We start from the raw sequence: 15,032 nt of genomic DNA, 5'->3' as shown, positions 1-15,032 counted from the left end.
AAAGTGCAACCAAAAACCAAACGACAATGCAAAGATTCTCTCTATCTATCATAAGTTAAAAAGTAAAAAGACAATAGTTAACATAATCATTTAACATGTTTAATCATATAAAAAGTTAAATCATAAAAATATTCCTGACTTGGTAAAAAGGATCAGTTGATAATTTCAGTCATCTGACTTATTTGTAGGTCTTACTTTAACTTTGCTGAACATTTTTGGTATTTGAAGTTTTTTTATTTCTACTAGTATCATATCTCCCTTTCTATCTTTGGAAAATTAAACAAATTGGTAAACAGTTTGTCTAGGGCAGAAACTAATATCAGGGGTCGATCAATTGATAATTTTGGTCATGTTTACTAATTTGTAGGTCTTACTTTGTTGAACACTTGATTTTCAAATTTTCTGCCAATTTATCATACGGTAGTTTCTGTAAAATAAGCTTAAAAGTTGAATGAAAAAAAAGTCTTTCAATGGAAATAGCTCCTGACAAATTCCTTTCTTATCTTTATAGATTGATCTTCATAATTGAATATTTTTTACTGTTTAAAAGTCATCTATATCTGTAAAAAGAGAGGCGAAAGATACCAAAGGGGCATTTAAACTCGTAGGTAAAAATAAATAAACTGATAAAGCAATGGCTTTAAAAAAAGGCCTAAATGCAAATATCAGTACACAAATTTCAACAAAGCAAACTGGACTGAGAAACACGAACACAGACCATATAGATTGCACTCGCTGATATGTCTTGCTTTCTTTGTTAACCATTGATACTATGTTGATTGTCCTAAACAGAAAGCTTTACTTCAACAATTACATAAACTTAACATGATCCAAGAAAATGAGGTTAAGGTCATATAGATTAAACTAGAAATACATGTAAACCTTACAATCCTTCGCAGGCTCAACAAAAATGAGGAAAAAATAAATAAAAAAAATCCTGTCGATACTATCTTTTGATTGTAAAAAGCTTTAAGACTCCAAAATAGTTTATGAATCTAATAAATGTTTTAAAACTTTTTAAAAGTCCATTTATAAGTAAAATACAGAAAAACAGGTACAAAATTTTAACAAAAATTTCCTTCTTGATACTAGCTTTTTTAAATATAAAAAGACGATGTGGTTCATTACGTTGTAACTACAATCCCCTTCCCTTTCATGAATGTGACCTACTGAATTAGACTATTTACCGGATTTGTTATCACATAAGCAACACGACGGGTGCCACCTGTGAAGCAGGATCTGCTTACCCTTCCGGAGCACCAAAGATCACCCCTAGTTTTTGGTGGGGTTCGTGTTGTTTATTCTTTAGTTTTCTATGTTGTTTCATGTGTACTATTGTTTGTCTGTTTGTCTTTTTCTTTTTTAGCCATGGCGTTGTCAGTTTATTTTAGATTTATGAGTTTGACTGTCCCTTTGGTATCTTTCGTCCCTCTTTTTAAACGACAGAGTGAATGCAATGTTTCCTTGCAAAAAGTAAGTCCATTTGTACATGTTATAAGTAAAATACGGAAAAACAGGAGTTTTTGTTTTACAAAATTTACCTCTGGATACTATCTAATGATCATGAACAAGCTTCTGTCCAAATTTGGTAGAAGTCCAGTATAGTTTAATTCCAGCAGCACCTGCATACGGGGTATATATCTCCCAATTGATACGATATTCCCGTGCTTGCATTTCCTATCATGATTTTCTTGATAGAGGGTTACTGCTCACAAGGAAGCTATTAAACCAAGAGTTCCAAATGGTGAAGTTGAAATCATCCCTTCGTAAATTTTACGGACGCCATCACGAGTTGGTTGACCGTTATGGAATAACCGTTTCACAAATGATATCGGATATGTTCCTTACGTCGTAACTACAATCCCCTTCCCTTTCATGAATTTGACCTACCGAATTAGACTATTTACCGGATTTGTAATCACATAAGCAACACGACGGGTGCCGCATGTGGAGCAGGATCTGCTTACCCTTCCGGAGCACCTGAGATCACCCCTAGTTTTTGGTGGGGTTCGTGTTGTTTATTCTTTAGTTTTCTATGTTGTGTCATGTGTACTATTGTTTTTCTGTTTGTCTTTTTCATTTTTAGCCATGGCGTTGTCAGTTTGTTTTAGATTTACGAGTTTGACTGTCCCTTTGGTGTCTTTCGTCCCTCTTTTAAGAAAGTTATTAAAATTTCAAAAATTTTAACCAGAGTGAATAATGGTGGAAGCCGCTGCAGACGACTACCACAACGATGACGACAATGACGACGACGGAATGGTGGAATCACTATGTCTCGCTTTTTCGACAAAAACAGACCAAAACACAAAAACTTAACTATGACCACTGAACAATGAAAATGAGTTCAAGGTCAGATGTCAGTTTGACATGTACACCTTACAATCCTTCCATACACCAAATATACTAGACATATTGCTCATAGTATGAGTTATGGACTTAACCTTGTTCACTGATCCATGAAATGAGGTCGAGATCAGTGGAAACTGCCTGAAGGGCACGAGGACCTTGCAGGGTACACACATACAAAATATTGTTATCCTATTACTCATAATTAGAGAGAAATTAACATTACAAAAAATCTTTAACTTTTTTTCAAGTAGTCACTGAGCCATAAAAATGAGGTCAAGGACAATGGACATGTGACAGATGGTAAATTCGTTACATAAGGCATCTATAAACAAAGTATGAAGCATCCAGGTCTTCCAAAGGAAAAGATCTTTGAAAATAGTTTACGAAGACGAAGATGAGCGATGTCTACAGATGCAAAATTGCTAAAACTCACATTTCCCTTTGGACCAATCAAGCTAAAAAAAAAAGTTAAACTACAAGTATCACATAAACTTAACAATATCAATTATCCATGAAAATGTAGTAAAAGGCAGATGAAACAAGCTCCGCAGACATATTCACTTTGCAATCATTCCATACACCAAATATACTTAACCTATAGTTTAAAGTGTACAAAAAATAGAACACCATGAAAACTTCACATTGACTCATGAACCATGAATATGAGGTGAAAGTCAAATGAAACATGCAAGACAGACGTACACCTTACAATCATTTCATGTACCAAATATAGTTGACCTATTGCTTATATTTTCAGAGAAACTAACTTTAACAAAGAAAATATAAAGGGGCACTAGCTTAGAGATATATGATGTTTTGTTGAATCATCAATGAAAGTGAAATAGTAAAATAAAGTGATTTTTGCAGCCAGTTTGGTTCAGTTTTGTCAAATTAATGAAAGTAACATTGTTGATGAATTATACGACCTAATTTAATTTGTACTCATAAACAGAGCTAATCATTTAAAAAATGGTTGATATTGCTGTCGAGGAAGTAACACACCTTCACAACTTTGTCATGGAGACACACAAAAACCTTGCAGCATGTCAAAAGTTAATTAACAAGAAATATTGTTTCGTGGATTCATTTATCTACAGAGAGATTGACTTTAATGTGGATATACACTTATCTTCCTGCAAACTTCAATGAATGTCATTTACAACCCATTCTGTTGATGAGTTGAGTTATCAGATTTCACTTTCAAGACAAAGGTGCACACGCGTAAATGTCTGACCATCTTTACTAACCATTGGTTTTATGGTGATAGTCCTAAACATGAAGCTTTACTGCAACTATCACATAAACTTAACATGATAAAAAAAAACTAGAAGCTCTTAAGAGCCTGTGTTGCTCTCCTTGATCTATTTGCATATTAAACAACGAACACAGATGGATTCATGACAAAATTGTGTTTGTAGATCTTACTTTACTGAACATTCTTGCTACTTACAATTTTCTCTATCTATGATAAACTTGGCGCTTTAGTTACAGAGGATAATATTTTGTAAAAATTTACAAAAATTTACAAAATTAATGAAAATTGTTAAAAATTTACTATAAAGGGCAATAACCCCTTAAGGTGTCAACTGACCATTATGGTCATGTTGAAATATTTGTAGATCTTACTTTGCTGAACATTATTGCTGTTTACAGTTTATCTCTATCTATATAAATATTCAAGATAATAACCAAAAACGACAGAAATTACCAATTCAGGGGCAGCAACCCAACAACAAGTTGTCCGATTCGTCTGAAAATTTCAGGGCAGATACATGTTGACTTAATAATCAATTATACCCCCATGTAAGATTTGCTCTAAATGCTTTGGATTCAGAGTTATAAGCCAAAATCTAAATTTTACCCCCATGTTCTATTTTTAGCCATGTTGGCCATCTTGTTTGGTTTGGCCAGGTTACTGGACACATTTTTTAAGCTAAATACCCCAATGATGATTGTGGCCAAGTTTGGTTAATTTGGCCCAGTAGTTTCAGAGGAGAAGATTTTTTTTAAAAAGGTAACAACGACAGAGGACGATGGACGCCAAGTGATGAGAAAAGCTCACTTGGCCCTTTGGGCCAGGTGAGCTAAAAATGAGGTCAAGGTCATATAAACCAAACAAGAAATACATTGACACATTACAATAATTCATTACACTACTTTTAATTGACCTATTGCTTATAGTTTCTAAGAAACAGACTTAACCAAGAAAATTAAACATTAACAAATGAACCATGAAAATGAGGTCAAGGTCAGATGAACAATGAAGGGTAGACATGAAAAGCCTTCAATTCTTAAATTCAACAAAAATAGTTGATATATTGCTTGAAGATTAAGAAAAACAGACCAAAACACAAAAAGTTAACACGAACTGAACCATGAAAATGAGGTCAAGGTCAGATGAAACCTGCCAGCTGAACATGTACACCTTGCAACCATTCCATACACCAAACATAGAAGACCTATTGAATACAGTATAAGAAAAACAGACCAAAATACAAAAACTTAACAATAACTGCTGAACCATGAAAATGAGGTCAAGGCAGGCTTGACAAAATCTAATTAATGCATTTTAATTCAGTTCTGACAATAAATGTTTACAAGAACATAAACAATACCAATTGGTCTGTACCAGATGGGCTATTTGACATCAATCTCTCTTTGACGATGCTCAAGGCCAAAATATATAAAAACCCAACTTAGCTTAATATTAAAAAGAATTATATGTTTGTTTTTAATCAACAGCTAAGAACAATTTTACATGCAGCATATAACATGAGTTTTGAGATTCTGGCCTGATAAGCTTGGTCTTCCATGTCAGTTATTATAATCAATTTTATTTCCTCATAATGGTAGTATCACAACCCTCTGAGTGTTTATAGTTGAAGTTCAAAGAACGAATATAGAATGTCCAATAAAAAGGTAATTTATTGTCGATGATATAAGCACGGTGGTAACTTATTGTCAATGATATAATCACGGTGGTAACTTATTGTCAATGATATAAGCACGGCGGTAACTTATTGTAGATCACATGGTGGTGATAACCAATGGCCTGTCTGTATGATTCATTCAATCTTCCACTTTTACATAGGTAATCAGCATCTTTGATGTCATGACTGTTTGGTATAAGGCCCCTCCCCCTCATGACTGTTTAGTATACCCCATTAAGTTGTCCAAATAATCTGCAAACAACTGTGGTTTTCCTGGAGTGTAAGGCTTTAATCTGCTAAAATCACAGGTCTTCAATGTTTCTTCTAGTGAACTAAAACAGAAAGATTACACAAACTAAAACAAACTTTGAATTAACATATATATATATATATCATTCATAGAAAAAGTTTGCATAAATTTTGTGTCTCCAATGTGGATACAAGTATTCTAATTAATTCATGTTGCCCAATCTTGTAAGCTTTCTAGGTAGTGTTTGTATCCTGTTATTGTTGATTTAGTCATCTTTTATTTTTTGCAATGGCATTCTCCATTTCTCACTGCTGTCCAATAAAAAATGGAGGACTACAGGAATCAATCTAAGTGGACAAGGGAGAAATGGCAAAATCTTGTGAGCTGTAATTCAACTAATGGTGTTGGTTACACATAAAAAAACTTACGACTAAGGTTATCCTAAGTATAATGAATTATTCCTGACTTACAATTAGTCTTAATTGTAAGTTTTTTGGTGAAACAGACTCTGGTATTTAGATTTTTTGGGTTAATTTCTTCAAACTGGCTGCTGCTTTGCATGCAGACATGGATGCAGAAAAAGAATTCAAGAGTTACTCTGAAAGTTGCTGATAAAAACTCAAATTTGCTTCATCTAGCCATAAAAAGAGACACTTGTAAAGTAATTAAGCTTCTTATTCAACACTTATTTTTATAGATGTCTTAGTCATATTGATCATATCTCATCACTACAAATTTATCTATTTTTTCAAAACATGACTAAACCAATCATTAACTATTTATTTTTTTAACAAACCAATCATAAACTTCTTATTTTAAAGACCAACAGATATTCATTGTTATTTTTTAAAGGAGCAGATATTTCTTAGCTATATTTCTAGAACAATCTCAACAAAGGGTAACAGCCCTCAGATGAGATTTGACCAACAATTAACTTAAGTTTGAAAGACCATAGATAATCTTATGATTGTTAGTTTGCCTATGATGTTGTTGATGTTTACATTGACAACGTCAATTACACTTTTAATTTTTGGTGATATTTTTCAATCTTGGGCAAGTAGTATGATATGAAAAATTAACACATACACATGACATATAAAGATCTGATAAAGGAAATGACATTACACATATGTTTCTGTCCTAAGTACAACGTATACAACTGCACAAAAGCATATTTTTTTGCTGTTTTTTAAACCTTTCTTTAATATCTTGAGAAAAAGGAAGACTTTCATGCAAATCTAATGTAATTTCGATTATAATATATATTTCCAAGGGCCATAACTTGACAAAATATTTGATCAGAACTTATTTTGGAAAGCCTTAAAAAGGTTGCTGAAATAAACAGAGGATATAGGTTTCATAAAAATCTGGCAAGAGTTGAACACATGACAGCTCTAACGATGCACTTTTCTATAAGGTTAATGTTTCCAAGGGCATAACTCTTTTAAAAATAATTGATCGGCACTGATTTAGGACCTTGTCTAACATTGCTGATATAAATCTATCAAGAACTTTACATGTGAGAGTGATAACAAGACTGGAGAGACTTTATGCAAGAGACAAAAACAGAAAATAGCAATAATTCCCATACCTGCAATCACAATACTCTATATTGCCATCTTTCTTCAGCTGTCTAGCTAGCTCTAATTGATGATTGTCCATTAGTTCATCATTAACTACTACCAGTAAAGGTTTATTAGCAGTCAAACTTTCTAAACAACTCCCGGCTCCTATAATATAAAATAAATCAATTCCAGTAATTATTTCCTCAATCAAAGCCACTTAACATGCTTAACAGTCACATATACATATATATATTTATACTGAAAAATCTGTCTCCTTGTTTTGTTCACACATCATTGTCGATATAACGGAATTTGATGCGACTGACATATAATAAAGATGTTTAGTGCTTTAAAACCAGGTTTGATCCACCATTTTCTACCAAGTCAGAAATATGACAGATTTTGTCCATTAGTTTGGTGTGTTTGAGCTTTTCATTTTGCCATTTGGTTGGGGACTTTTAGTTTTGAATTTTCCTCAGAGTTTGGTGTTTTTGTGATTTTACTTTTTTTTAAACTCATGTAACTAATCATTTGCTAATAATGGATGGTTTATATATCTTGTTACTATAGTTACCTGCATGAAATATGACCAGTGAAGTGTTACTGATGTCATCAGCTATGGAAGGTTTATATCTGGTTACTATAGTTACCTGCATGACTTATGACCAGTGAAGCGTTACAGATGTCATCAGCTAGGGATGGTTTATATCTAGTTACTATAGTTACCTGCATGACTTATGACCAGTGAAGTGTCACTGATGTCATCAGCTATGGAGGGTTTATATCTGGTTACTATAGTTACCTGCATGAAATATGACCAGTGAAGTGTCACTGATGTCATCAGCTATGGAAGGTTTATATCTGGTTACTATAGTTACCTGCATGACTTATGACCAGTGAAGTGTCACTGATGTCATCAGCTATGGAGGGTTTATATCTGGTTACTATAGTTACCTGCATGACTTATATGACCAGTGAAGTGTCACTGATGTCATCAGCTATGGAGGGTTTATATCTGGTTACTATAGTTACCTGCATGACTAATATGACCAGTGAAGTGTCACTGATGTCGTCAGCTATGGAGGGTTTATATCTGGTTACTATAGTTACCTGCATGACTTATGACCAGTGAAACGTCACTGATGTCATCAGCTATGGAGGGTTTATATCTGGTTACTATAGTTACCTGCATGACTTATTACCAGTGAAGTGTCACTGATGTCATCAGCTATGGAGGGTTTATATCTGGTTACTATAGTTACCTGCATGACTTATGACCAGGGAAGCTTCACTGATGTCATCAGCTATAGATGGTTTATATCTGGTAACTATAGTTACCTGCATGACTTATGACCAGTGAAGCGTCACTGATGTCATCAGCTATAGATGGTTTATATCTGGTAACTATAGTTACCTGCATGATTTATGACCAGTGAAGCGTCACTGATGTCATCAGCTATAGATGGTTTATATCTGGTTACTATAGTTACCTGCATGACTTATGACCAGTAAAGCGTCACTGATGTCATCAGCTATAGATGGTTTATATCTGGTAACTATAGTTACCTGCATGACTTATGACCAGTGAAGCGTCACTGATGTCATCAGCTATAGATGGTTTATATCTGGTAACTATAGTTATCTGCATGATTTATGACCAGTGAAGCGTCACTGATGTCATCAGCTATAGATGGTTTATATCTGGTTACTATAGTTACCTGCATGACTTATGACCAGTGAAGCGTCACTGATGTCATCAGCTATAGATGGTTTATATCTGGTTACTATAGTTACCTGCATGACTTATGACCAGTGAAGCGTCACTGATGTCATCAGCAATAGATGGTTTATATCTGTAACATTCTACCGTGAATCCTCTCACAGAACATTCTGTAGATGGATCAAAGGCACATCGTCCAATCTGTATTAATAGCTTGTTGTAACCTTTAGATTTCAAGATCTATAAAATGAAATTTACAATAGTTTAACATGTTATAAATGTTTTGGTAATGTACTTTCACTATTTAGTCTATACAGGCAGTCAGTGTTACTAGTACAACGTAATATTTATTTACATGAAGACAAATATTCTTCTTTAAGTTAATTATAATGTTTGAATAATCTCCCCTTAATTTAAAAAAATAAATATTGGAATAACAATGTATTTACAGTAATCTTTTTTACAATTCCACAAAAATTCTCAAGTTTTGAGATGAAAAACTTGTCTTTAACAATTTTTCTCAGGCTAGCTCATAATTTTTCATTAGGGTTCAATGTTTCATCTCATTAATCATGTTAATTCAACAAAAAAATGTTAATTCAACAAAGAAATGGCTTGCACAAAGATCATTTAAAATATTTGGACAAGGCCTTCAAAAACTGTCCCTTGTATGCTTGCAAATGAGAAGTGTTCTGAAGATACAGTAACAGACAAAATGAGATTTTAATTGTTCATGAAGGAGAGACAAAAGATACCAAACGAACAGTCAAGCTCTGATGATAGATCGAAAATAAACTGACAACGCCATGGCTAAAACAAAAGATACCAAACGGACAGTCAAGCTCTGATGATAGATCGAAAATAAACTGACAACGCCATGGCTAAAACAAAAGATACCAAACGGACAGTCAAGCTCTGATGATAGATCGAAAATAAACTGACAACGCCATGGCTAAAACAAAAGATACCAAACGGACAGTCAAGCTCTGATGATAGATCGAAAATAGACTGACAACGTCATGGCTAAAACAAAAGATACCAAACGGACAGTCAAGCTCTGATGATAGATCGAAAATAGACTGACAACGCCATGGCTAAAACAAAAGATACCAAACGGACAGTCAAGCTCTGATGATAGATCGAAAATAAACTGACAACGCCATGGCTAAAACAAAAGATACCAAACGGACAGTCAAGCTCTGATGATAGATCGAAAATAAACTGACAACGCCATGGCTAAAACAAAAGATACCAAACGGACAGTCAAGCTCTGATGATAGATCGAAAATAGACTGACAACGTCATGGCTAAAACAAAAGATACCAAACGAACAGTCAAGCTCATAGATCGAAAATAGACTGACAACGTCATGGCTAAAAACAATGAAAAAAGAAAAAGACAGACAAATAATAGTTCACAAGACATAACATAGAAAACTAAGACTAAGCAACACAAACCCCACCAAAAACTGGGGGTGTTCTTAGGTGCTCCTATTGGGTAAGCAGATCGTGCTCTTCATATGGCACCAGTCGTGTTGCATATGTTTTTACAAATCCAGTAAATAGTCTAATTCGAATTCCATCATCCACAAAATCATTGATCTTTCTTAAAACATTTCATAGAGATCCATTCACTTTAAAAACTAAAAGTTATTATCTGAAAATAAATGTATCTTCGGACAATGATGATGAAGCAGACGACTAGGCTACATCATACCATTATACCATTTTTTGCTTTGGTGTAAAGATAACATGAACAACTAGTAGTACCCCTGACTGATTGATTTATTAATTTATTTAGTTAAATATATATGTTAATAGTAATCTTTTTTTACAATTCCACAAAAATTCTCAAGTTTTGAGATTAAAAACATGCCTTTAACAAATTTTCTCAGGCTAGCTCATAATTTTTTTTATTAGAGTTCAATGTTTCATCTCATTTATTCCACAAAGAAATGGATTGCACAAAGATCATTTAAAATATTTGGACAAGGCCTTCAAAAACTGTCCCTTGTATGCTTGCAAATGAGAAGTGTTCTGAAGATACAGTAACAGACAAAATGAGATTTTAATTGTTCATGAAGGAGAGACAAAAGATACCAAACGGACAGTCAAGCTCTGATGATAGATCGAAAATAAACTGACAACGCCATGGCTAAAACAAAAGATACCAAACGGACAGTCAAGCTCTGATGATAGATCGAAAATAAACTGACAACGCCATGGCTAAAACAAAAGATACCAAACGGACAGTCAAGCTCTGATGATAGATCGAAAATAAACTGACAACACCATGGCTAAAACAAAAGATACCAAACGGACAGTCAAGCTCTGATGATAGATCGAAAATAAACTGACAACGCCATGGCTAAAACAAAAGATACCAAACGGACAGTCAAGCTCTGATGATAGATCGAAAATAGACTGACAACGCCATGGCTAAAACAAAAGATACCAAACGGACAGTCAAGCTCTGATGATAGATCGAAAATAAACTGACAACGCCATGGCTAAAACAAAAGATACCAAACGGACAGTCAAGCTCTGATGATAGATCGAAAATAAACTGACAACGCCATGGCTAAAACAAAAGATACCAAACGGACAGTCAAGCTCTGATGATAGATCGAAAATAGACTGACAACGTCATGGCTAAAACAAAAGATACCAAACGAACAGTCAAGCTCATAGATCGAAAATAGACTGACAACGTCATGGCTAAAAACAATGAAAAAAGAAAAAGACAGACAAATAATAGTTCACAAGACATAACATAGAAAACTAAGACTAAGCAACACAAACCCCACCAAAAACTGGGGGTGTTCTTAGGTGCTCCTATTGGGTAAGCAGATCGTGCTCTTCATATGGCACCAGTCGTGTTGCATATGTTTTTACAAATCCAGTAAATAGTCTAATTCGAATTCCATCATCCACAAAATCATTGATCTTTCTTAAAACATTTCATAGAGATCCATTCACTTTAAAAACTAAAAGTTATTATCTGAAAATAAATGTATCTTCGGACAATGATGATGAAGCAGACGACTAGGCTACATCATACCATTATACCATTTTTTGCTTTGGTGTAAAGATAACATGAACAACTAGTAGTACCCCTGACTGATTGATTTATTAATTTATTTAGTTAAATATATATGTTAATAGTAATCTTTTTTTACAATTCCACAAAAATTCTCAAGTTTTGAGATTAAAAACATGCCTTTAACAAATTTTCTCAGGCTAGCTCATAATTTTTTTTATTAGAGTTCAATGTTTCATCTCATTTATTCCACAAAGAAATGGATTGCACAAAGATCATTTAAAATATTTGGACAAGGCCTTCAAAAACTGTCCCTTGTATGCTTGCAAATGAGAAGTGTTCTGAAGATACAGTAACAGACAAAATGAGATTTTAATTGTTCATGAAGGAGAGACAAAAGATACCAAACGGACAGTCAAGCTCTGATGATAGATCGAAAATAAACTGACAACGCCATGGCTAAAACAAAAGATACCAAACGGACAGTCAAGCTCTGATGATAGATCGAAAATAAACTGACAACGCCATGGCTAAAACAAAAGATACCAAACGGACAGTCAAGCTCTGATGATAGATCGAAAATAAACTGACAACACCATGGCTAAAACAAAAGATACCAAACGGACAGTCAAGCTCTGATGATAGATCGAAAATAAACTGACAACGCCATGGCTAAAACAAAAGATACCAAACGGACAGTCAAGCTCTGATGATAGATCGAAAATAAACTGACAACGCCATGGCTAAAACAAAAGATACCAAACGGACAGTCAAGCTCTGATGATAGATCGAAAATAAACTGACAACGCCATGGCTAAAACAAAAGATACCAAACGGACAGTCAAGCTCTGATGATAGATCGAAAATAAACTGACAACGCCATGGCTAAAACAAAAGATACCAAACGGACAGTCAAGCTCTGATGATAGATCGAAAATAGACTGACAACGTCATGGCTAAAACAAAAGATACCAAACGGACAGTCAAGCTCTGATGATAGATCGAAAATAAACTGACAACGCCATGGCTAAAACAAAAGATACCAAACGGACAGTCAAGCTCTGATGATAGATCGAAAATAAACTGACAACGCCATGGCTAAAACAAAAGATACCAAACGGACAGTCAAGCTCTGATGATAGATCGAAAATAAACTGACAACACCATGGCTAAAACAAAAGATACCAAACGGACAGTCAAGCTCTGATGATAGATCGAAAATAAACTGACAACGCCATGGCTAAAACAAAAGATACCAAACGGACAGTCAAGCTCTGATGATAGATCGAAAATAAACTGACAACGCCATGGCTAAAACAAAAGATACCAAACGGACAGTCAAGCTCTGATGATAGATCGAAAATAAACTGACAACGCCATGGCTAAAACAAAAGATACCAAACGGACAGTCAAGCTCTGATGATAGATCGAAAATAAACTGACAACGCCATGGCTAAAACAAAAGATACCAAACGGACAATCAAGCTCTGATGATAGATCGAAAATAGACTGACAACGTCATGGCTAAAACAAAAGATACCAAACGGACAGTCAAGCTCTGATGATAGATCGAAAATAAACTGACAACGCCATGGCTAAAACAAAAGATACCAAACGGACAGTCAAGCTCTGATGATAGATCGAAAATAGACTGACAACGTCATGGCTAAAACAAAAGATACCAAACGAACAGTCAAGCTCATAGATCGAAAATAGACTGACAACGTCATGGCTAAAAACAATAAAAAAAGAAAAAGACAGACAAATAATAGTTCACAAGACATAACATAGAAAACTAAGACTAAGCAACACAAACCCCACCAAAAACTGGGGGTGTTCTTAGGTGCTCCTATTGGGTAAGCAGATCCTGCTCTTCATATGGCACCAGTCGTGTTGCATATGTTTTTACAAATCCAGTAAATAGTCTAATTCGAATTCCATCATCCACAAAATCATTGATCTTTCTTAAAACATTTCATAGAGATCCATTCACTTTAAAAACTAAAAGTTATTATCTGAAAATAAATGTATCTTCGGACAATGATGATGAAGCAGACGACTAGGCTACATCATACCATTATACCATTTTTTGCTTTGGTGTAAAGATAACATGAACAACTAGTAGTACCCCTGACTGATTGATTTATTAATTTATTTAGTTAAATATATATGTTAATAGTAATCTTTTTTTACAATTCCACAAAAATTCTCAAGTTTTGAGATTAAAAACATGCCTTTAACAAATTTTCTCAGGCTAGCTCATAATTTTTTTTATTAGAGTTCAATGTTTCATCTCATTTATTCCACAAAGAAATGGATTGCACAAAGTTCATTTAAAATATTTGCACAAGGCCTTCAAAAATTGCCCCTTGTAGGCTTGCAAATGAGAAGTGTTCTGAAGATACAGTAACAGACAAAATGAGATTTTAATTGTTCATGAACATGATGAAGGAGAGACAAAAGATACCAAACGAACAGTCAAGCTCTGATGATAGATCGAAAATAAACTGACAACGCCATGGCTAAAACAAAAGATACCAAACGGACAGTCAAGCTCTGATGATAGATCGAAAATAAACTGACAACGCCATGGCTAAAATAGGAAAGACACCCAAATAATAGTTCACAAGACATAACATAGAAAACTAAGACTAAGCAACACAAACCCTATCAAAAACTTGGGTGCTCTTAGGTGATTCGGTCAGGTAAGCAGATCCTGCTCTTCATGGCACCAGTCGTGTTGCTTATGATTTTACAAATCCAGTAAATAGTCTAATTCGAATTCCATCATCCACAAAATCATTCCAAACCTTTCTTTTGTGGTATTGATCCTTCTTAAAACATTTCATAGAGATCCATTCACTTTAAAAACTAAAAGTTATTATCTGAAAACAAATGTATCTTCGGTCAATGATGATGAAGCAGACGACTACAACATCATACCATTATACCAGTTTTTGCCGTGGTATAAAAATAACTTGAACAAGTAGTACATGTAGTACCCCTGACTGATTGATTTATTCATTTATTTAGTTAAAGATGGCATAAATGTTCCTGTGAAGATATGCTGGTATTTAATCAATATTGTTCAGATTATGCACAAATGAAAGTTTGGTTTCTTGAAATATTTTCCATGTAATTAGATAAATACATGTTTCTCGTTTCTCGTTTTGTTAATA

The 15,032-nt window shown here is 34.2% G+C and overlaps 1 protein-coding gene across 2 annotated transcripts in view; it reads right to left on the bottom strand.

Moving 5' to 3' along the window:
- Positions 1–5,050: 5,050 nt before the first annotated feature.
- LOC139496461 (UDP-N-acetylglucosamine transferase subunit ALG13-like) overlaps positions 5,051–15,032 on the bottom strand; it is a 49,434-nt gene continuing 39,452 nt past the window's right edge. For both annotated transcript variants that reach the window (XM_071285081.1, XM_071285080.1), the window contains exons 2-4: positions 8,889–9,054; positions 7,121–7,259; positions 5,051–5,611 (exon numbers count right to left, since the gene is read on the bottom strand). In XM_071285081.1, the coding sequence (XP_071141182.1) occupies positions 5,491–5,611; positions 7,121–7,259; positions 8,889–9,054 (426 nt within the window). In that variant the 3' untranslated portion in view covers positions 5,051–5,490. The remainder of the gene's footprint in view (positions 5,612–7,120; positions 7,260–8,888; positions 9,055–15,032) is intronic.

Source organism: Mytilus edulis, chromosome 11 (genome assembly GCF_963676685.1).
Source record: "Mytilus edulis chromosome 11, xbMytEdul2.2, whole genome shotgun sequence".
Lineage (NCBI taxonomy): Eukaryota > Metazoa > Mollusca > Bivalvia > Mytilida > Mytilidae > Mytilus > Mytilus edulis.
This window is presented reverse-complemented; position numbering and strand designations above follow the sequence as displayed.